Source organism: Sus scrofa, chromosome 4, assembly GCF_000003025.6.
Source record: "Sus scrofa isolate TJ Tabasco breed Duroc chromosome 4, Sscrofa11.1, whole genome shotgun sequence".
NCBI lineage: Eukaryota > Metazoa > Chordata > Mammalia > Artiodactyla > Suidae > Sus > Sus scrofa.
The window spans coordinates 89,246,800-89,269,238 of record NC_010446.5 but is presented as its reverse complement, the minus strand read 5'-3'; the positions used below and the strand labels follow the sequence as shown (position 1 = coordinate 89,269,238).

At 51.1% G+C, this 22,439-nt stretch overlaps 2 protein-coding genes across 3 annotated transcripts; one reads left to right on the top strand and one right to left on the bottom strand.

The window, feature by feature from the left end:
* ADAMTS4 (ADAM metallopeptidase with thrombospondin type 1 motif 4) lies at window positions 1–8,885 on the bottom strand. Its single transcript, XM_003481414.4, has 9 exons — window positions 7,719–8,885; window positions 6,277–6,600; window positions 5,895–6,027; window positions 5,163–5,333; window positions 3,548–3,834; window positions 3,255–3,441; window positions 2,831–3,006; window positions 1,712–1,887; window positions 1–1,206 (listed from the first exon to the last, which is right to left on the bottom strand). The coding sequence occupies exons 1-9, from the start codon at window positions 8,454–8,456 to the stop codon at window positions 780–782; spliced, it is 2,619 nt and encodes an 872-aa protein (XP_003481462.2). The 5' UTR covers window positions 8,457–8,885; the 3' UTR covers window positions 1–779.
* Window positions 12,149–22,281, top strand: NDUFS2 (NADH:ubiquinone oxidoreductase core subunit S2). 2 transcript variants are annotated; one of them, XM_005663166.3, is made up of 14 exons: window positions 12,149–12,291; window positions 13,084–13,190; window positions 15,939–16,168; window positions 17,976–18,096; window positions 18,284–18,396; window positions 18,645–18,719; window positions 18,898–18,975; window positions 19,107–19,192; window positions 19,396–19,515; window positions 20,645–20,774; window positions 21,310–21,405; window positions 21,582–21,665; window positions 21,796–21,853; window positions 22,052–22,281. In XM_005663166.3, exons 1-14 carry the CDS (start codon window positions 12,197–12,199, stop codon window positions 22,087–22,089), a joined length of 1,431 nt encoding a protein of 476 aa, XP_005663223.1. In that variant the 5' UTR covers window positions 12,149–12,196; the 3' UTR covers window positions 22,090–22,281. The 2 variants fall into 2 exon arrangements, with proteins under 2 accessions (XP_005663223.1, XP_005663224.1); XM_005663167.3 differs by having other exon boundaries at window positions 12,150–12,291; window positions 15,978–16,168.

Here is a 22,439-nt window from a genome sequence, read left to right as displayed (position 1 = left end):
TTGAGCACTTACCAAGTGCTAGGCATTATTGCTAGTTCTTTATTTACATTATTTAATCGTTACAACAAAGTTCCAAGGGAGGTATTATTATTGTCAAACGAGGAAACTAATGTTCAGAGATGTGGAGCCAGGGTGCAACCCACATCAGTCCGACTCCAAAAGGAGCACATAAATAGCAGAATTTATATTTTAAAAAATATGATAATCCCTTACTCCCTGAAGGCCCATCCTACCCTTGACTCTTCCTTTCCCAAAAGATAAAATTTAGGGAGAGGAAAGCTGGGCAGGATGAACCTCACACACACACACACACACACACACACACACACACACACATTTTCTCACACACAAACACACACTATCACCACCACCCTGGATTTCCTAGCCAGGGTGAGGGCTATGAGAGCAGGGGGACAGGTACTCCAGGACCCTAGCCCTTATCCCCTTCCCTGGTGCTAAATAAAAGTGAATAAATACCAAATAAATACAACCGGGGCCCACCCTGCCTTCCCCCTCCCTCCTGTGACCCGCAGGGCAGAGGGGGCAGTTTAGGTAGGGGACTGCCTCCCAGCCCCTTCCATCCACCACCCATCACTGCCATCCAGGGCAGGAAACCAGGGCAGGGCCAGCCTGCGCATTAAGGCAGAGAGGAGGGGCAGAGCTCGCCCTCCCAGCCCCTCGCCACTGCATCTTGGCCTGAGGGAGCCGCAGAGCCCCTCATTCTCCCTCTGCTAAGTCCGAGGCCCGGGTGCCCAGAAAGGGCAGCCGGGATGATGAGGTTATTTCCTGCCTGCCCAGGAGCGCCGCCGAAGGATCTCCAGAATCTGTGCCTTGCGCTGTAGCCAGTCCCGGGGAGTAGAACGTGGCGTTGAAGGAGCTGGTCGGGGCACGAAGAAGCTGTATCGGAGGCGTGTGTTCTGGGGGTTGCCAGCCACTAGGACCTGCAGCGTTAAGGGCTGCGCCAGGGGCCCGTGACCTGACAGCGTCTCAGAGGCTGCCGTGGCCCCGCTGTAGCGCAGGCTGACTGCCCCCGGCAGTACGACATCTGTGGCGGAGGGGATCAGTGTGTATTCACCATTGAGGGCGTAGGAGCCATCTGGGAGCTTCAGGGCCAGGTAGAGGCTCCGGGGACCCTGGGTCCCCTGCTGGCGCACTAGGATGTGGGTGGCCCCCGCCGGGATGGTGACCACATCGTTGTATCCGTACCTGTGTGGAAGGAGTGGAGGAGAACTCAGCATCTTCCTGAATCCTCTCAGCCTTTCTGAGCTGTGTTTGCATAATTGCATGTGTGTACGGGTATGCAGATGCTTGCCTCCCTGGACCTATGTGAGTTGTCCAGCCTGGCTCTGAGCTGCATGTAAATGTGTCCTTCTTTCTCTTCTCTCTGGACCTAAATTACACTCCTGCCCCTTTATTGGGGCACCCTTCTAAGCCCTGCCTCATTGGTACCTGTCCAAATCCTACTCTTCCTCCAGGAAGGAGGTCACTTCCTAGGGAAGCCTTCCCTGATGCCCACAGGGACCCTCACAGCAGCCCAGGCTGATATCTCTGAAAAGGGACACTGCTGTAACTGCTTACTTGTCTGTCTCCTCCACTTGACTGTAAGTAAGCTCTTTGAGAGGAGAAACAGCGTTGAGTTCACCTCTGTATCCCCAGGGCCCAGAATAGTGTCCAGGAGGGTGGGAGGAGGAAAAAAAAATAGTGGATGAACCTGAATTTTTTAAAGGAGCCAGACTGCTTGCTGCAGCTAGAACCATCCCCACCGCACACCATGCACTTGTCAAACTTCTTTTTGGAGCCAATGACGCGGTCACAGCCAGCATGGATACAGCGGCCCTGGACACAGACTGAGGAGCTGTCTGGGGAACAGGGGGTCCCATCAACCACCTGAGGAGAAGAAAAGGAGTGATGAAATGATCTTCCTGAGTCAAAAGGAACTGGTAAGCTAAACAAGGCCCACAACCCAGCAGGGAGGGGATGCCGGGAAAGTTGGGCGAGGGAGGGGATATGGATGGAGTGTGGCGGGAACCCCAGCCACCATGAAGGATGGTAATCAAGATAATCAACCCATCATTTTCAGAGCACTCACTATGAATTAGGCACTGTGTTAAGTGCTATATAAGTCTCATAACCATTATTTGAGGTCTATAGCGATGGAACACTAAGGTTTAGAAAGGTCGGGAGCTTGCCCAAAGGTTACACAGCTGCCAAGCAGCTCTCAGTTCCAGATACCAAGCCCTAAACCTTTGTAATACTTGGTAGCACTGACCAAGCTGGACGCTAGAGGGCAGCCAACCTTTAGGAATTCTCCCCAGAATGGGGGCAGGGAGGACAGACTGCTAGGCTTGTTCTTCCTTCTTCAGCCTCAACCTAGGGCCCTGTCACAGAGATGGCAGTGGGGCAATGGCGTGCAGGGACATCACAGATTCCAGAGGCCTATTCAGTGAGGGACTGGCCAGCCATGAGCTCAGTGAGGCCACTTCTGTAATTTGACAGAGGAGCCCCTGGGAAGGGGGTCAAAAGATATGCCCCAAGACTGTGTGTGCTTCCATTCTCACAAAATGGAGTACTGGAAGATGGGGAGAGAGGAAAAGAAAACAAGGGAAATGGGACAGGCTAGAGTTGTTGCCTCATTGGCAACTTATCCGGAGCCCAGGGCTGGTTTCCCAAATAACTATGGACAGAGATGTCTGAATGGACCCCTGGGCATGGCTGTGGGAATGCCAGCCATGGGGCTGTTTTGGAACTTTGCCATCAGAGAGGAAAGGGCCTGTTGGGGAGCATGTGAGCCTAGACAGGGCCCGGGGGGCGGGGGCATCCTGGTCCTCACCCGTGGCTCCAGCACATAATAGTAGCCGAGTGCCCGGGCCTGGCAAGTGAGTTTGCACTGGTCCCGGGGGGCCACACCCGTGTAGCGAGGCACCCAGTCCATGGGCCCTGGGAAGTTCTTGAAGAGATCCGTGCGGTGGTTGTAGGCAGCACACTGCTCTTCACGGAAGGTCAGTGCTGTAGGGTTAAAATGAACAGTCAGAGAGGCCCTCTCTCTTTACGCTGCCCCACCAGCCCCTCCAGCTAGCCTCTTAGACCTCCAGATGGCCAGGCCTCTCTCTCCCTCACAGACTTGGCCTGTCACTTTCCTGAGGGTAAAGTCGCTTCTCTCAACAGCAGGGAAACTCAACACCTCCTTGGTCTCTGAACTCAAGGAACAATCCTTTCTATTCTACTGATCCATCCCAAGGGCTCCCATTCCTCACCTGAGCCAGTTGGGCAGTCTTGGGTGTTGCAGGAACGGAAGCGGGTGCGGCGGCCCTCACAGTACTTGCCACCATTCCGGGGGATGGGCCGAGTGCAGTCCCGGGAAGAGAACTGGACACCACCCCCACAGCTCCGAGAGCAGTCACCCCATGACCCCCAGGGACCCCAGCCACCAGCCTGTGGGATCTGTAGAAGGACAGAACAGAAAAGTGGGATAAATATACTTTCTTGGGCTCAGGGCCAGTCCCCAGTCCCCCAGGCCCTCTTCCCCATCCCTGCCCTGGGATCTCACATTGAAATCCTGGAGCTGGTCCACATGGAGGCAGCGACCACCCATACAGGCCTGTGAGGGCCCACAGGGGGTACCATCGGCCCAGGGCGAATGCTTGGTCTGGCACATGGTGTGGCCATTGAGATGGCCAGAGCACCAGAGGGCAGCACAGGGTGGCGGCAGCTGTGGACAATGACGTGAGTCAGGCCCAAAAGTCAGCTGGCACTGGCGGTCAGCATCATAGTCCTTGCCAGGGAAAGTCACAGGCAGATGCAGGGGAGCCTCTGGCTTGTCTAAGAGACAGTGCCCTGGGAAGGAAGTAGGGGTATGAAGTCAGCAATAGGTTGAAAAGGTGCCAGCTGATCATCAGCTGAAAGCTTGGGCTCCCAGGGCTTCCTAGATTCTAAATTCCAAAGCCTAGAACTTGAAGAAACTTTAAATAGCAGCTACTGGTAGTTCCTGTCATGGCTCAGTGGAAACAAATCTGACTAGCATCCGTGAGAATGAGGGTTCGATCCTTGGCCTTGCCCAGTGAGTTGGAGATCTGCGTTCCTGGGAGTTGTGGTTGTAGGTCACAGAAGCGGCTGGGATCTGGTGTTGCTGTGGCTGTGGTGTAGGCTGGCAGCTGCCTCTCCGATTTGACCCCTAGCCTGGGAACCTCCATATGCCTCGGGTTTGGCCCTAAAATAAAGGACAAAAACAAAACAAAACAAACAAACAAAAAGCACAAACAAACAAACAAATAAATAAAATAGCAGCTACAATTTATTAGTTTTTTGTTGTTGTTTTTTTTTGTTTGTCTTTTTAGGGCTGCACCTGTAGCATATGAAGTTCCCAGACTAGGGGTTGAATTGGAGCTGCAGCTGCTGGCCTGTGCCATAGCCACAGCCATGGCCAGATTTGAGACGGTCTGTGACCTTCACCACAGCTCACGGCAATGCCGGATCTTTAACACACTGAGTGAGGCCAGGGATAGAACCTGTATCCTCATGGCTATTAGTCGGATGCATAACCTGTTGTGCCACAGCAGGAACTCCTGGAAGCTTATCTTGTGATGAGCACTGACTAAATGCTTGACCAATTGTATCTCTTTTAATCATGACCAACACCTGTGAGATGGTTAATGTTACTATAAAATACTGCCTATTTTATAGATCAGCTACACAGTAAGGAAGCAGCTTACTCACAAACACCTACACACATCTGAAGAACACGATTAGGATAGGAACTCAAAGCACTAGATCTTCCTACCTATTCTAACCAACTACAGAATTCTTGAGTCAGCTTCTCATCAACAACCCTGCCCAGTGGTAGTCATCTGCTGGGCCTGCACAGCCCAGGTGACAAGGCAGTCACCTCCTTCACAGCTAGCCCATTCCAGTGTTGGACAGTTCTGGCCCTTAGAAGTCAGTTCTAATCCTGTTGAGCCAAAACTTGCCTCCTGGAGCTGTGCTATTTATTCTGAGAGGAAGTGGGAACCACACAAAGACAGTAGCATTTCTCACCCTGTCCCACACTGCAGAGGAGGCACACTGGAGGGAGTAAATTTGGCCCATGCAGAATGCGGCAGAAGAGAAAGTACCATGGGGGCAGGAACTGAGCCCTGCACAGGGTTAGGGGAGTGCCATCTGCTTACCATAGCCATTGTCCAGGAAGTCAGTGATGAAGCGGGCACTGCAGGGGGACCAGGGCTCTTCAGGATCCACATGAGCCATCACAGGAGCCATGACATGGCGAGAGGTGCCCCCAGGCCCATTCAGACCAACACAGGGCTTTGAGTTGTCATGGAGCATGTTGAAGACATGGCCTGTGGGAGCAGAGGCCCTGTTAGGATCTAAGGGTCCAGTCCCTATGCCCTCAGGGGGCTGCGGAGCCATCATGAACCTGGTTCAGCTATGGATGGTCAGATCTATTCCCCAGCCCACTCTGCCCCCCAACCCTTTTCTGGCGCTCTGAGAGCTCCTCAATACATAGTCCCCATTGCTCTGTCTCCCCTCCCCCTGTAAGACACTCAGGGCCCCTCCCTGCCCACTTTTCCTTAGAGCCGAGGCTCCCAATCCTGATTCTATCTTCTACCACTGACTCTTGTGAATAATCTCCTTTGATATCGTGCCACTCCCCTCCAAACACACAGAGTTCACAGTAGATTCCCACACACTATCTCATTTAATAGAAAAATCTAAACATTTATCTGCATCCAGAGCAGAAAAGGGTAATCAATGGCCCCAGCTTTGGCCTGGGGAGAAGGAAACAAATGCCTCGTGACTTCCATTTGCACCCTGGTGAGCTCACTGCCCTCTCACCTCACTCACACCCTGACACCTCTTTCACCCATCACAGGTGCCCCACGACCCCACGCCCACCTTACCCAGTTCATGAGCAGCAGTGAAGGCTGATTGGAGCCCATCATCCTCTACGATAGCACAGCTCCGAGCTGGGTCACACACAGTACCCACGTCAGCCATGCCCAGAGTGTCACAAGTAGAGACCCCACACAGGTCCTGTGGAGAGGGATCATAGACAATACATGAGGAACCAAGACACCAAGGTCCACTGGGCTGAGATCCAGATTAGCGGGGACCTGGGCACTGCATAGGCAGCACTGTCAGGGCCCAGACAGCACTGGCAGTGTGGCCGGGGCCAGGTACCATGTTGAACAATTTCGGGAGCACCACTGACATCACAGTCTATGCAGTGGTGCTTCCCAGGGTGGTGCAGTGCATGGCCTGAGGTGCTGAGTGAGGCCTCACCTGACGGGTAAACAGAATGGCTGTGTCAAAGTGGTCAGGGTCCGAGTCCTTGGGGGTGTTGAGTCCTCGCTGCCAGGCACAGAAGCTGCGCAGGGTCTGGGCGGCACTGGGCCCTACTTGGGGTCCTTCCTCACCTGGGCCCAGAATCACTAGCCGAGTCACCACCAGGTTGACAGGGTTGCGGATGCTTGGATGCTTGAAGGCCTTGGCCGCTGCTGCCATAACTGTCAGCAGGTAGCGCTTTAGCCCTGCCCCGTGAAATGCCACCATCTTGTCATCTGCCACCACCAGGGTCTCCACAAATCTACTCAGTGAAGCAAAGCGCTGGAGAGGAAAAAAGGGGAGGAGGATCCTGAAGTAGCCTCCCAGACCCATGGATCACTTCTCCCCTCCCTTACTTCCTGGGTCTGGAACTCAGCAGAGCCAGCTGGGCCACACATATCCCATGGGATTACTGATGGGTCTTAGTTGGGCCTTCCCCTCCACTCCAAATCCCAGAGCTTTTCTGGTAACTCTGAGAAAGCATCTGTGGGTTCTGAGAAGGGGAGGGGACAGGGATGCCACGTCCCAGGGCCGTGTGGGCCCCAGAGGTGAAAAACAGCTGGGACTGCCTCTGGGAGGGACTTTGGGGTCCCCCAGGCCTGAGTGTGGCTGGGGCCTGCAGGACTGGGGCTAGAGGGCTGGGCTGCAACGTGTCTGCCCTGTGTGGTTGGAGGAACAATTCAGTCAGCAGCTAGGGCCAGGGCCAGATCTCAGCGTGGCGGGTGTGGAGGGAGCGTCTGGTCTGGATTAAAGCTAGAGAGGGAGGGAGGAAGGAAGGGAAGAAGGGGGGAGACTGGGGGTGGGAGGGAGGAAAGGATGGAGCCTCGGGCAGCCTTGCAGCCAGTCCACGGTGTAGGAAGGGGACTGACCAGGAGGGGGTTCAGGATGCCTTTTCTCCCATGTCCACTTTTGCCCTAGTTTGCAGTTTGCCAGAACAACTTTGAAGGCAGTGTCAGAAGCCAGAGACCAATCCCTTGGGCTTCAACCCTCACTCCTTTAGCTTATGGTGCGGGCGAAAATCAAATTTGGGGCCCAGAAAAGAGTCAAGGCCAAGGAGCTGTTAGGCGGGCCTCATTGTTGGGGACTGTGCCAGTAGGATGCCATGGCCAGGCAGGGGCGGAGTGGGGAGAGGGAGCAGTCATTCCCACCATAGAGTTTCTGACCTACCTCTGGGAACCCCACCCCTTGGGATCAGCGGCAGTCTGGCCAGAAGGGTTAGGGCAGGGAAAATCCAGAATCTTCCCAGGAAAGGAGGCTAGTGGAAAAAGAAGAGGCAGGCAGAAGGGAGGGAAGCAGCAGTATGGCCAGAAGTGGAAGGGGGTGGAGAGAAAGTGAATAGGGGTCAGTAGGACAGACATGGCAGGAGGACACTGCAGGACACAGACTCCAGGGCTGCCTACCTTGGCCCTTCGGGGGCTGGAGCTGAGGTTCCCAGGAGGAGCCTTGACGTTGCACATGGGACCCTGGCCACTGGCGGGACTCTTCCGGCGTAGAATGTGAGCGCCAGGCCCCCCGGCAGAGTTAGGGGTGCCTCCTTCCAGGGGCTGGATGTGGAGTTCGGTCCCCCGATACTGCAGCACCCCTAACAGAGATCCCCCGTCCCAGTGAAGAGATGCCACAGACTCCGGATCTCCGTTGATGGTGCCGGTGAGGTAGGTACCCGGCTCTGCCCCACCCAGCAGCTCAGGCGCCTGGCCCAGGTATTGCACCGTCAGTCCCTCGACCCGCACGCCGGGGTCCTGCTCCAGCTCTAGTAGTAGCACCTCCCCAAAGGCTGGCAAGCGGTACAACAACCTGGCAGGGGCGCCCAAACCAGGAAAGACGCTGCCATTGAGCTTCTCTGGAAACACGATCTCCTCCTCCCGGGGGAGGGGGCTGGCCGGCCAGGCTGAGGGCAGGAGGGAGGCCAGCAGTAGCAGAAGCAGCCACAGCAGCCTGGAGATGGGCACAGTGGGGAGCAGCAGGCGGGGCTGGCTTCCCCACCGCCAGCACCCCGCCAAGCCCCTCCCGGGATGCGAGTCCGTCCGGGACATGGCACTGGTGCTGCAGCTGGGAGGGACTGAGGCCGTCTGGGCACCAAGTCCTCCCCGCCCCGGCTTTGGAAAGCTTCTCTCTGCAGCCTGGGGGCTCGGACTCATGCCAAGGTCAGAGGCAGAGTTTTCAGAGGGGCTGGGGACCTTCGGAGAAGATGGAGAAAACTTGGCCCTTAGGCTTAGGAGAGGTGCCTGGTGGTCTGGTTCCTCCAAACTCTCCTCCCACACTGTCCTCTCCGGGATCTTTGTCTCTCCCTGCCTGTTTCTGCAGCTTCTCTAGTCTCTGCCTCTGCACTCTCTCAGGCTCGGTCTGGCTTCGCTTCTGTGCCTGCCCTCTCTCTGCCTCCTTCCGCCGTGCCTTTGTCTCTGTCTCTCTCCTCCTCTCTCTCCCGTGTCTATGTGTCTGTGAATCTCCCTGTGGGTTCTTCCCAGCCTCTCTCCGCGCCAGCTCTTTTAAGCATCCCGAGCCGCTACGATTGATTGGCTGAGCTATAAGCCATTCAGCCAGGAGTCCTGTGTCTCATTGCTTCCCAAATATCCTAGTTTTTTTTTTTTTTTTTTTTTTTAAAAAGTGGAACTTACCCAGCCGGATGGATCATGGGCACTGGGCCAGCTGATGACATAGCCTTTTCCCAAACCCCACAGTCTCTTGGCTGTCTCTCTTTGGTGGGACAGAGCCCCAGGAGGGGTAGGAAGTCAGGGAAAGGGCCTGGCCAACACGCAAAGAAAGGATCATGGTCCCAGGAGAATTCTTGCTCCCACTGCCTCCCACAGCCTCCCTTTTCTCAAGGATCCCTCATAATGCCCTCTGCCCCTAGAGGCTGGTTTCCAAGGCAGAGGGAACTGAGTGAGCTGCCAGGGAAAGAAGGTGGGGAAGCATCAAGAGGACAGGACAGAGGCAGGGAGAAGGGTGAGCAAGGAGACAGTGATCAGGGAGTGAACTGCCCAGAAGGTAGAATGAATCTTTTTTTTTTTCTTTTTTCTTTTAGAGCCGTCCCATGGAAGTTCCCAGGCTAAGGGGTCGAATCAGACCTACAGCCAGATCTCTAACACTCTGAGAGATGTCAGTGTTCGAACCTGCATCCTCATGGATCCTAGTCGGGTTCGTTAACCACTGAGCCACGAAGGGAACTCCCAGAATGAGTCTGTTTAGAATGGACACATAGAGCCAGCAGAGAACAAGGCGGGAGGGGTTAACAACTTTTCCTTTTATAGAAGGAAGATCCAGGGTGGCACCTCCTCTTCCCTAATGTTTCTTCTCTCCCTCAGGCTCCCCCTTCCTGAGTTACCACTCCCCTCCCCGCCCCCTCCCAAGCCCAAACAGCCATTCCGCCTTCATTCCCCCCAGGGCTCCCCCTCCCCACTTCCTGACTCCCCATTTCTCTGGCCCAGCTCCCAGTAGCTTCCCCCAGGCTCTTGGCCCTGCTCCTACCCACTCCCAACTGCCCTAAGCCCTCCCTCAGCCTCAAGTCAGCCAACCCCCAGCACAGGAAAGACTTGCTCTCTCAGGAACCCAGATGTACCCTGTGCCAATCCATCAGAGGGAATCCCCACTTGGTTCCCCCTTTTGGCCCCACCTTGTCCTAAGAACCCAGTGGTTCCTGGAATATCTAGTAATCTTTTACTTCTCATTCCCCATGGGACAGGGAGAGGGTGGATGCAGCACTGTGTACACCGGAATTTTACGGTACTGAGAGAAACAGGAACCCCATGCCTGGGATGGAGAGAGTGCTTGAGGAGGAAGAGGTGATGTTAAGGAAAGGAAGTAAATTGATTCTGTCGGTTCTGGACTAGAGAGAACTCAGCAAAGAAGTCTTGGGGCTGGACTCTCAAGGCAAGGAAGCAAAGGGTTCAGAAGTAGGGGCAATTTCCGCTCACCCCATGCTATGGCCACTCCTTTCCCCAGGATATCCCCAGGAAGGAGAGTATACTCAGCACTTTCCTTTCCCAGAGGTGGACCACCTGCCCCTGCCCCCATTCCTCTATTCACTCTCTGCCTTGTCACCTCCTGTCTACCACATCACATCCGCCAGAATACTTCCTTATCTACTCCCTTCCTGTTCAAGTCTCTAATACCTGCCCTGGTGCCCATCAATTCCTGTATCACCCACCCCTTTCTGACTGCCAGATCCACTTCTTGACCTGCTACGTGCCCTGACCTTGGTCCTCAGTGGAGGGGGTTGGTGCTGTAGGAGTCAGACAAAGGATGGGAGACCAGAAGGGGCAGGGGCAAGAGGAGCTATCACCAGAGGACTCTTACTGCCCCTTTCCACCCCACCCCCCCGATCTGAAATGAGGACAAAGGGGGTGACTAAGCAGTGAGAGACAAAGGGCCTTAGAGTCATAGCAGCAGTGTGTGTGGGGGGTATTGGCAGCAGGGAACAGGCACAAAAGATGCAGTGTCCTAGGCAGCCCCCCCGCCCCAGGATCCCTCACCCTAGTTCCAACTCCAGTTGCCCCCAGGGCCGAGCAGCCCAGAGTCTACCCTGACTTCTAGGCTGGATTAGGGCAAATAAATGCAGTCCCCCACATTGTCCTCTCTCACGATCACCACATTCATTGTTTTAGCTATATAGGGAAAGAAGGCCCAGGGAGAGGGTGGGGAATGAGGGAGGCAGAGACGAAGAGCCTCTGCCTGGCTCTATGGGGTCTGCCAGTCTGCCCAGGTCCCAGTCAGTTCTCACAGCCAGGGATATGGCCCCACCCTTTGGTACAGTTCCCATTAGGTCAACTCCCAGGCTGGAAGTCTGGCTTTCCCCTTTCCGTGTAGCTAAGAATTCCCTGTCTCTGCCATTCTCCTGGCCTGTTTGCCTCACCCTGCTACACTGCTGCACTGCTGGTGGGCTGTGGCCCAGGGACGCTGTCTCGGGGAGATCTCGGGAAGGCCTCTTTCCAGGCCCCAAGTGGGAGGGATGTGCAGAACTCAATGGGTGGCCCAGCCGGAGCTGGCTTTGGAAGCAGAAAGAACAGGAACCTGCTCCAAAGTTGGAAAACTCTTCTTTGTCTCTTCCACATAGAATTGGGATCAGACTGCTGGTGGTACTACTTTTCTATGCTCTTGGCCAGGACTGAGACTGAGTCAGAAAGATGTGAGGTAAAAGAGTCTGACTGGGATAGAAGTCAGGTATGAGGCATCGCTAAGGGCACTTCCTGGGTCTGTAATTCTGGAGCTTCTGGAAGCCCTGCAGATGTCAGGATCACCCATAAGGGACCTCCCCTCCTCAGCTGGGGTGAGGTGGCTCCTACACACTCCAGCAGCCCATTCCAATGCTAGTGGCCTTGGCGTCCTACTCTTTTTTCATTTTGGTTTGGCCAGAGCTCTCAGACCCGCCCAGCCCTACTGGAGCCCCTTTCCCCTAACCCATTTAGGCCATCTGGAAATTGGCTGGCTTTTTTTGCTCCAAGTCCTTTGGATTCGGGGCTAGGGAGGGAATTGGCAAAGCCTGGAGCAACCCCAGAAGGGTAGGGCTACAGCAGCTAGGCAGCCCAGGAGGGGAGAGGGTAAGAGCCCCTAAGAGAGTGTGTGCCCAGCCCCGGGAGGGAGGTAGGGCACTTTCCGAGGCGCGCAGACAGATTGGCGAGGGAGCATAGAGGGAGCTATAGCCCGCGGCTGGAACTTAGAAGGGCCAGTCAGGAGAGGTGGAAAGCATCGTCCTCAGCCATGGGTATTTAGGCGAAAATGAAGCCCAGGTGCAGAACCCGGATGTCCTCAGGTTGGCTGTCCTGCGACCCCGCCAGCTTCCAAGAGGGCCGCTGCGTTGTGCGAATGGGCGAGAAGCCCACGAGGAGGCGCGCGCGAAGCACTTCCGCCCGGTTCTCCTTTCCGCAGTCTGTGGCGGGGCAAGATGGCGGCGCTCAGAGCACTGTGCAGCCTCCGGGGCGTCGCGGCCCAGGTGCTGCGGCCCGGGGCTGGGGCCCGACTACCGATTCAGCCTAGCAGGTGAGACCAAGGGAAGCCCTCGATACGCCGTCCCCAGGGCTAGGGTTTCCCGAGTTTGGGGAGTCCGCGGGCCCTGTGACCCCTTAGGAAAGAATGACCCAGGCCCGTGACCCTTCGCCCAGGCCTGCTCTCTCGGGCTCCAGGATCCAGCGGCACCTGTTCTGTCCGAGGGAGGAAAGAGAGTCTTGAGCTCCGTGTGCCAGGAGTGAAATCAGTTGGAGGGAGACTCTGCCCTTCAGCGTTAGTGATAATGTCACTCTCCCCTTTTTGTGCTACTGCTTTTCGCAAACCCCATCAGGGGTGGGCTGCGACTGGTGAGAAGGCTCCTTAGGTGCTGTGGAAGAAGAGGAAAGCACCTCTGATGGTCTTAAAGGAGTAGCATAAACCAAGAACCGCGGGTTGGCACCAGTGCATCACTCTCACCATACTTGAACAGAGCCAAGGAGCCAGCATGCCCTACCCCCCTTTCTATTCCTACTCTTTGGTTGACCTTGAATAAACACCATTTTTACCAGGATGGGAATATGAATATGGCCAGAATTTAAAGGAGCTGGGAACCCTAACTTTGCATGCACAGGGATTATGGGTGAAGTGATTCTGGGAATAAGTTTTTAGTAAGAGTAGAATCTCTGGAGTTCCAGCTTGCTCTGCCAAAGCTACATAACTCTTTGCCAGTGACTTGGCATTGAAGAATCCAAGACACCCTTCCCTGGGCCCACTTGAAAGTGATGGGAACAGAGGAACCAAGCACCTGTCAGGCCCTTTGTCTAGGATCTGTTATTACCTCTCCAGAGGGGCTCGGCAATGGCAGCCAGATGTGGAATGGGCAGAGCAGTTTGGGGGAGCTGTCATGTACCCCACTAAGGAAACAGCCCACTGGAAACCTCCACCTTGGAATGGTAAGTGCCCAGAGCCACAGTCTCAACCCATACCCCTCTCTGTCCCCAAGCTGACGCGTAAGTGCTTTTGAGCTCTGTTTTAGGCAAATTTTAGCCCCAGTCCTTTTTACTTTAACCTCGCAACTCAGCAAACATGGTAAGAGTGATAATAGAAGTTATTTGTCAAATATGACATTTCAGGAGAAAAGAACAAATAGGTCCCATCAAACCCTTGAAGGTTCCTACCAAATCTGTATCTTTAGCTTCACCTTTTTCCAGAGGTTCAGTCTCCCCTAGACACCTCCCTCTAGACAAGGTGATTTTCCCACTGGCACCCAAATGGAACCCGACGGAATACAATACATTTTTCCCCATCAAAACTAGCTCTTCCTCATGATTTTTTTTTTCCTTATATGGAAGTTCCTGGGCTAGGGTTCGAATCAGCTGCAGCCACAGCAACACAGGATCCAAGATGCATCTGCGACCTATGCTGCGGGTTTCAGCAGCTTGTGGCAATGCTGGATCCTTAACCCAAGGAGGGAGGCCAGGGATTGAACCTGCATCCTCATGGACACCATGTTGGGTTTTTAACACTCTGAGCCACAACAGGAACTCCTGTGATTTTAAATTTTGATCAGTGACTCCTCCATTCTCCTAATCCTTCAGGATTGAAACTTTTTAATCATCTATCTGTGGCTCTTTCTTCTCTTTTGCCCTCTATATCTATGTCCAGTAAGTCACCAAACCATGCAAATTCTTTTTTTTTTTTTGCAAATTCTTTAATAACATTATATATCTGGTTATCTCCCTTTCTTGCTTTCTTGTTCAGATTTGTTTTGTATTAGACTGTGATTATTTTAGGAGTCTCTTTGCTGTGTTCCTGCCACTGATCTTGTCTCCCTCCAACTATCCTATACAATGTCATTGCCTTCATCTTCCCCAAGCATCATTTTACCATGGCATTCATTCTTTTGTTCAAAAACCTTCAAAGGCACTTCCAGTTACCTTTCAAAAATTTAACTGTAACAACAGCTTAGTAGTTAACCATATGCTAAGTGTTTTTGTTTATTTCACTTAGTCTTTACAACAACTCTATGAGAGTGATACAAACATTATCCCAATTTTGAGGAAATGATGGTGTAGGGAGATTAAAACGTGATCAGTGACATAGGTGGATTTGTACACAGGTCTGACTCCAAAGATTGTGGAGGAGAATTTTGGTTGCAAAGGTAGACTCTGGTTTGAGAGTCCATTTACCAATGAATAAGGCACCTACTATATAGCATTATTGTAAGGATTGAATGAGATGCTAGTAACATAAACCACTTAGTGTAGTGACTGGCCTGTTGCTAAGTCCTCCGTAAGTGTCATTAATAAAAATACTGATAATTGAACCACTACCCCCTACTGCCTGCCAACACTAATCTTCTGTCTCTTGGCAGATAAGAGTTCCACAGATACTTACTTCCTTGTTTCTAAGATTTGACCTGTGTTCATTCCATAGCCTGGGATGCCTCTTCTCTCTGCCTGTCTGAATCATTCCCTGTATCCATGATCTTGTGTCCATGAGGTTTTCACAGTGTTCTTTCCTTCCTTTAAGTACTTAAGGGTTAAACTTACTTGGCAACTTGTAAATTTCATGTTTTGCTAGTTCTCACATGTGCTTATTTCCCAAATTAAATTGTAAGCCTCTTAAGGGTAAAAACTGTCATTGAGCAACAGTAAGAATTAAGTATACATTTTCTGATCAGTTGGTCATTCATCAGATACATCTGGAGAGCAGTGTATTTTAGTGGTTAAGGGTGTGGAGTCTGGAGCTGACCAGGCCAAGTTAAATTATGGCTCTGCCACCTAACTAACTCTGTGAGAATTCATGTATCCTTTCTGGCCTCAAGTTCTCCAATAAGATGAGGATAATGATAGAATCAACTACTCATATGGTTTTTGAGAAAATTAATTAAAATAAATGCTTAGAGTAGTGCATATATTAGGGACTGATATATATGTATATATTTAAAAGTATTTTGGGAGACATGGAGAGGGTGAGATTGCTGGTTTCTCTCATCAGAAAGTTTGGATCTGGAGTTCCCGTTGTGGCTCAGTGGTTAATGAGCCTGACTAGAATCCTTGAGGATGAGGGTTTGTTCCCTGGCCTTGCTCAGTGGGTTAAGTATCTGGCATCCCCGTGAACTGTGGATCTGGTGTTGCTGTGGCTGCGGTGTAGGCCGGCAGCTGTAGCTCTGATTCAACCCCTAGCGTGGGAATCTCCATATGCTGCCAATGCGGCCCTAAAAAGCAAAAAAAAAAAAAAAAAAAAAAAAGCAAAAAAAAGAAAGAAAAGAAAAAGAAAAAAAGAAAGTTTAGATCTCCCTTCCCTTTTTCCCATCTAATGGTCTTCTTCCTGGTTATGTTAAAGATTAAGGAATTGGGGATTTCCCCTTTTGGCTCAGTGTGTTAAGAGCCCGACTAGTAGCCATGATGATACGGGTTTGATCTCTGGCCTTGCTTAGTGGGTTAAGGATCCGGCATTGCTGCAAGCTGCGGTGTAGTTCACAGATGAGGCTCAGATTTGGTGTTGCTATGGCTGTGGTGTAGGCCTCAGCTGCAGCTCTGATTCAACCCCTACCCTGGGAACTTCTTTATGCCACAGTGCAGTCCTTAAAATTAAAAAAAAAAAAAAAGATTAGGAAATTGTCAGAGTATGGAATGGTGAGATGGAATGTTTATATGGAAATGCTGACTTCTTGTTGTCTCTTGGGGGATCTCAAGGGAATTACTATTGGCCCAACTATTTCCCACTTCTCTCAGATGTGGACCCTCCAAAGGACACATTGGTGTCGAACCTAACCCTGAACTTTGGGCCCCAGCACCCAGCAGCCCATGGAGTCCTGCGGCTAGTGATGGAACTGAGTGGGGAGATGGTGCGGAAGTGCGATCCTCACATTGGGCTGCTGCACCGAGGCACTGAGAAGCTCATTGAATACAAGACCTATCTGCAGGTGTGGAGGGTGAACAAGGGCCTATCGACAGGACCTGGGGATACTTTAGCCTGGGACTTTGCCAGTTTGCTGACCCAAAACCTCAGGGGAGGAGGGTGTTGAGGGGGAGTTGTATAAACCAAGGTTATAATGATAGTTTTGGTTGGGAGGATGAAGGGATGTGGCAAGAGATGCTTGACTTAAGTCATCCAGGTTTGGTTTATCCAACAAAATGCTTTGAAGGTGTTCCCTTCATGGCTCAGGGGTTAACAAACCTGACCAGGATCCATGAGGATACAGGTTCGATCCCTGGCCTTGCTTAGTGGGTTACGGATCTGACGTTGCCATGAGCTGTGGTATAGGTCGAAGACACGGCTTGGATCCTGAGTTGCTGTGGCTGTGGTGTAGGCTGGTGGCTACAGCTCTGATTGGACCCCTAGCCTGGGAACCTCCAAATGCCGTCAGTGCAGCCCTAAGATAGCAAAAAAAAAAAGAAAGAAAGAAAAAAAGAAATGTTTTGGATCCACAGCTACACTCCCAGCTTTTCTCTGGCTGACTTTTGGCTGGCCCTTTTACCCTTACTCTAGTGCCTCAGTTTCCCTGCTCTTATATCATACTAGCACATCAAAGCTGATGTCCCTGGGGTCAGGGAAAGTGGGGGAGACGTCAGCTCCTTAGGATTAAGAACTGATTCTGGTATCTTCCAGCTGTCTAAGGTTGTTTTCGAAATACTCAGTGAGTCAGAATGACCAGGAGGGAGTTCGTGACAGAGTTTGCCGTTATTGGGAGAACTCCTTGACCCAAGTAGTAAGGGTCAGATTTGCAGAAATTGGATCTGGAGTTTTTTTCTTACTGTCATGAAGAAAGGTCTTGATAACAGAGGATGATGGGCTTAGGATTTAGAACCCAGTGACTAGAATGTGATTTCCCCAGAGATTCCAGGCGATGGTGGTGACTCTTGGAGTCCCTGGAGTTAACCGTCGTAGCATTATCCCACGTCACAGTGACATCAGGACAAGAACTGGCTGTCCCAAATAGAGGCATCTTAGCCCCGCCTCCTTCCTGGAAGCTGAAGCTGCTTCAGCAGACAGCTGGGACTTAGCTTTCTTGGTATTCCGGGGAAGAACTGTTTCTACCTGACTGTTCCCACAGAAACAAACCCCATCCGTCTTGGTGCTATTTCTTAATATCCTCCTAGGACTGATTACTTTTCTCCATCAATATCTCAGAGAGGCGTTCTTTGACAGGGGCGTCGCTTGGCCCAGAAGGCTTAGTTGGCATTGGGTGTGCTGGAGACAGCTCATACAGGCTGTCAAGAACAGACTGTTAAATTTTCAGGAATTTTGTGAGCCAGTTGTGAAACACAGCCACTCTTAAAAGTTAAATTACATTAGCTTGCAATGTAATACATATTAAAAACCAGATATTTTAAAATTTAATGTATTAAAAATTAAAATCCATGGCTTCATTATTTTACTACATTTTTCTTTGCTATGCTTTTGAGGTATTATTTACTTTTATCATATCTGTATAGTGGAAATACTGTATAATGGTGTACTACTCTGCCCAGTTCTGTGTTCAGTTATGTAATGTTGGTAGTTTAAAACAGAAACTGGTAGGAGTATTTTCATCATGGAAATTGGCAGACATGACAAATCAGGGTTCCCCCACCCTTACCCCTACATTGTGTTTCATCCTTGCTAAGGCTCCTGAGTCTGGGAAGGCTTATGCAGCTCTGATCTCTGATGCCCACTGAGAACAGTTCTTGCAGCCAGACTGAGGGTTCCTGAGTCTGTTAGATGTGATCCAGAGTCCTTTCTCTGCCCAGGCCCTTCCATACTTTGACCGGCTAGACTATGTGTCCATGATGTGTAACGAACAGGCCTATTCACTGGCGGTGGAGAAGTTGCTCAACATCCAGCCTCCTCCTCGGGCACAGTGGATCCGAGGTATGCCCCATCCTCTTCTTCCCGTGGCCTACTGTGAGTACAGCGCAGTGCCTCTCCCAACTGCCCCCATCTTAGGAGCTTTGAACCTGAGCTTAGTAAGCAGACCTTAGGCTCTGCCCAGAATGACTCTGTCAGCCTGGATCCTTGGCTCCCATATCCTTCTCTTCTTGTCTTCACCTTGCTGCAGTGCTCTTTGGAGAAATCACACGACTTTTGAACCACATCATGGCTGTGACCACACATGCCCTGGATATCGGGGCCATGACACCTTTCTTCTGGATGTTTGAAGAAAGGGAGAAGGTATGAGAAGGAGGAAAGGGAAGGAGGTAAAGGAGATAGAGAAGGTATGAGGGAAAGAGTAAAAGGAGAACATAGGGAGAACACTTATGGGGAGAAGGTATACTTAACCTGGCTTATATTCTTAAGGAGTCCTGTGTCATGAGCGGTTGGTTGGGCATAAGAAGGCGAGGGGTGGGGGAGTAGACCACCATGTTGTTGGACTTAGGGGCCCAGGACTTTGTCACTGATTCTCAGTGTTTCCTATCTAGATGTTCGAGTTCTATGAGCGAGTGTCCGGAGCTCGCATGCATGCTGCTTACATCCGGCCAGGAGGCGTGCACCAGGTGAGCAGGCTCCCCTACCTCCCTTAGCTTCCAGCCAATGCCTATATCCTCTATGGCCACTGGAGGGCAGCCCTGGCCAATGAAAATGCTGACCCTGAAGCCCTGAGGTGAGGCTGAGTTGGCTCTCCTTGGTGGAGGCTGGGCTGAACTCACTATCCATCCTCCATTTGTCTTCTAGGACCTACCCCTTGGGCTTCTGGATGACATTTATGAGTTTTCTAAGAACTTCTCTTTTCGGATTGATGAGTTGGAGGAGGTAAGAGCAGGCAGTGGGAAAACTCCCTCTTTTCCTCCAAGAAGGGTTTTATTCCCCAGTTGTGAAGAAAGAGAGAAGTGTTTGAAAAGTGTTTTGAAGAGTGTTCACACACCAGCTTTCTTGATCAACAGATGCTGACCAACAATAGGATCTGGCGAAATCGGACAGTCGACATTGGGGTTGTCACAGCGGAAGACGCACTTAACTATGGTTTTAGGTGGGAGGAATAAGACTTCTGTCCTTAGGGATGGGTGGATTCCAGCTTAACACCTTGGCTTCTGGTGTGGCACCTTCCTTGCCATGCCAAGTTTGTATCCCATGCCCAGAGTGTGAGGGAGGGAGGGAGGGGAGACTAAGGAAGAGAGCATGCTCCTCTCTTGGTTTGTGGAAAGTGACTCTTGGTCCCATTATACTCTACAGTGGGGTGATGCTCCGGGGTTCAGGCATCCAGTGGGACCTGCGGAAGACCCAGCCCTATGACGTTTATGACCAGGTGGAGTTTGATGTTCCTATTGGCTCTCGAGGTGACTGCTATGATAGGTGAGGCCCAGATCCTTTCTTAGCTCGTTGTCCAGCTAGTCTCCCCTGTCTAACTTTTCTCTTGTCTACTTTCTTCTTTCTCATATTTTCCAGTATCTATTGGGGCTCTCGTGTGTGTTAAACTAGGTTGCTTTTCAAAGCACTGTCACATATGAAACATCTTATTTTACCCTTACATTTTCCTTATGTCTTAGATGGAACTAGTTTTGACTGCATCTTGTAGCTGAGAGAGCTGAAGCATAAGAGTTAAAGATTAGCTTGGAATTACTCTATTAGTAGTGCTTGAGACTCAAATCCTCCTGATCCAGTGCTCTTTTCCACTAGATTCTAAGCTTAAAATTCCATTCCTCCTTACTGACCCCAAGTAAAATTTGCAACTGTTTTCTTCCTCTTCTCTCTCTTTTTTTTTTTTTTTTTTTTGGTTTGCTTTTTAGGGCCACACCTACAGCATATGGAAGTTCCCATGCTAGGAATTGGAGCTGCAGCTGCTGGCCTCTGCTACAGCCACAGCAACACAGGATCCAAGCCAAGTCTGCAACCTACACCACAGCTCACAGCAGCATGGGATCCTGAACCCACTTAGTGAGGCCAGGGATCAAACCTGCGTGCTCCTGGATACTATTTGGATTCATTTCTGCTGCTCCACAACGGGAATCCCGAAGCTGTTTTCTTTTTGAGTCATTTTGACTCTTCTGTTCTATACTCCAAAAGATGTTTGAGAGGATAATTCAAGAGGGAAATACTACAGGACATGGTTTGAGAAAACTAGGAGAGGATTTGGGGAAGGGCCTAGTACTAGAATTAGAACACTAGGTTTTATGTGGGTGATCAGGCCAAGCAGACATGTAACAGGAGAAGAGAACAAGGAAAGTTACCTGGCACTATTGAGTTCAGGCAAAGGCATTCTCCCAGCCTTATATCTGATCCTCTTACTGCTCTTCTCTTTTTTTTCCCTTATTCTTTTTGGCCTCCTCAGTGGCACGTGGAAGTTTCCCAGCCAGGGATCACACCTACACCATGGCAGCGACCTGAGCCACAGCAATGACAACACCAGATCCTTAACCTGCTGAGCCACAGGGGGACTCCTTACTGCTCTTCCCTTGCTCTGAGTCTGTCTTATCTACATCAGGTACCTATGTCGGGTGGAGGAAATGCGCCAGTCCCTTCGAATCATCTCACAGTGTCTGAACAAAATGCCTCCCGGGGAGATCAAGGTTGATGATGCCAAAGTGTCTCCACCTAAACGCGCAGAGATGAAGGTTGGCTATAGGAAGGGAGAAAAGAGGTTTTGCAAAGAGGGCAGCATCTGGGGAAGAGTATCTTTGGATTAAGTCCTACTTTGCAGTTTTTCTTTTTTAAAGAATTCACTGTATAAGATTCTTAACCTCCCAGAGCCTTCTCTCTTTTCATATCTTCTCTGCTCTCTGACTTACATTTGAGAATTTTGTTTCCATGGGAGGTAGGGATTATTTTCGGTGTGGGAAGACCTGCTGTACAGTTTCTTTGTTTGTCTGTTTGTTAGCTTTTTAGGGCCATACCCGCGGCATATGAAGGTTCCCAGGCTAGGGGTCTGTTCGGAGCCACAGCTGCCGGCCACAATGCTGGATCCAAGCCTCGTCTGCAGCCTACACCACAGCTCATGGTAACACTGGATCCTTAACCCACTGAGCGAGGGCAGAGATCAAACCTGCAACCTCATGGTTTTAGTTGGATTCGTTTCCGCTGAGCCATGACAGGAACTCCCTGCTGTAGTTTCGATCTGGTTTATTGATGCTCCCTTTTTCCTCTTTCCAGACTTCTATGGAGTCACTGATTCATCACTTTAAGTTGTATACTGAGGGCTACCAAGTACCTCCAGGGGCCACATACACTGCCATTGAGGCTCCTAAGGTGAGGAGAAGAGGGGAAGGAAAAGACAGTACGTGGAGTAGGTGACCAAAGGTAGATGTTCAAATAAATGCTTGTTCATCTTTGAGAGAGAGGACATGAGGGTGAATAGAGGTTTTGTTGGCAGAGAAAAATGTTCTTCCTGTTAATGGAGGCAACCAACCTTCTTCCTTGGACAGGGAGAGTTTGGGGTGTACCTGGTGTCTGATGGCAGCAGCCGCCCTTATCGATGCAAGATCAAAGCTCCTGGTTTTGCTCACTTGGTAAGAACCAGTCCCAACGATATGAATCCAGTAATTAAATGACCTTGGTTGAGATTTTTATGACCTTTCGTTCTTTCTCCCCCACCCTGCTAATCTTGCCTAACGTTATTGCTGTCTTAAATCTTTCTAGGCTGGTTTGGACAAGATGTCTAAGGGACACATGTTGGCGGACGTCGTTGCCATCATAGGTACAAGGCCTGTTGTGTAGTAGAGGCGTTCTGGGCAAAGGAGTTTGGGACTCCGACTGGGGGCAGGAACTGAATGCTTCCTGTACAGCATTGTTAAGACTATGGGTATAGACTCAAATCCTCAGTCTCCTGGGCACAGTAATGAGTTCTAGATCCTTGGTAACGTCACTTTTTTTTCCTCCTTCCCTGACCCCTCAGGTACCCAAGATATTGTGTTTGGAGAAGTAGATCGGTGAGCAGGGGAGCAGCATTGACTCTCCCCACCTACACACTCCATCTGCGGAGCTTGTCTGTCGTTGGAAGTGGATGGGACTGTGTATGTATGTGTGTATCCATGTACATAAATGCTTAGCTGTTAGGCTTTCTGTGCATGTACTGGAAAAGGAGAAATTATAATAAATTAGCCATCTTCTGGCCCCATGCCCGAACTTCTGCTGTGTCTTTCTTAGTATCTTATTGTCTTTGACTTTGATGGGAAATTTATGAGTGTTTGTTAACCCTCCATTTCTCCATTAGACTCAGTGCTTAGCAGTTTTTCCTGTTTATCTCCACCCCCTTTTCTGACTCTTGTCTTTTCCACTTCTCC

Coding starts and splice junctions, on each gene's coding strand:
- NDUFS2 (XM_005663166.3), top strand. CDS start 12,197: ATGGCGGCGCTCAGAGCACTGTGCAGCCTCCGGGGCGTCGCGGCCCAG. Junction 18,397..18,644: donor TGTTTGAAGAAAGGGAGAAG/GTATGAGAAGGA, acceptor TTTCCTATCTAG/ATGTTCGAGTTCTATGAGCG. Junction 18,720..18,897: donor GGCCAGGAGGCGTGCACCAG/GTGAGCAGGCTC, acceptor TTTGTCTTCTAG/GACCTACCCCTTGGGCTTCT.
- ADAMTS4 (XM_003481414.4), bottom strand. CDS start 8,456: ATGAGTCCGAGCCCCCAGGCTGCAGAGAGAAGCTTTCCAAAGCCGGGG. Junction 3,835..5,162: donor CTTCCTGGACAATGGCTATG/GTAAGCAGATGG, acceptor CTTCCTTCCCAG/GGCACTGTCTCTTAGACAAG. Junction 3,442..3,547: donor ACCAGCTCCAGGATTTCAAT/GTGAGATCCCAG, acceptor GTCCTTCTACAG/ATCCCACAGGCTGGTGGCTG.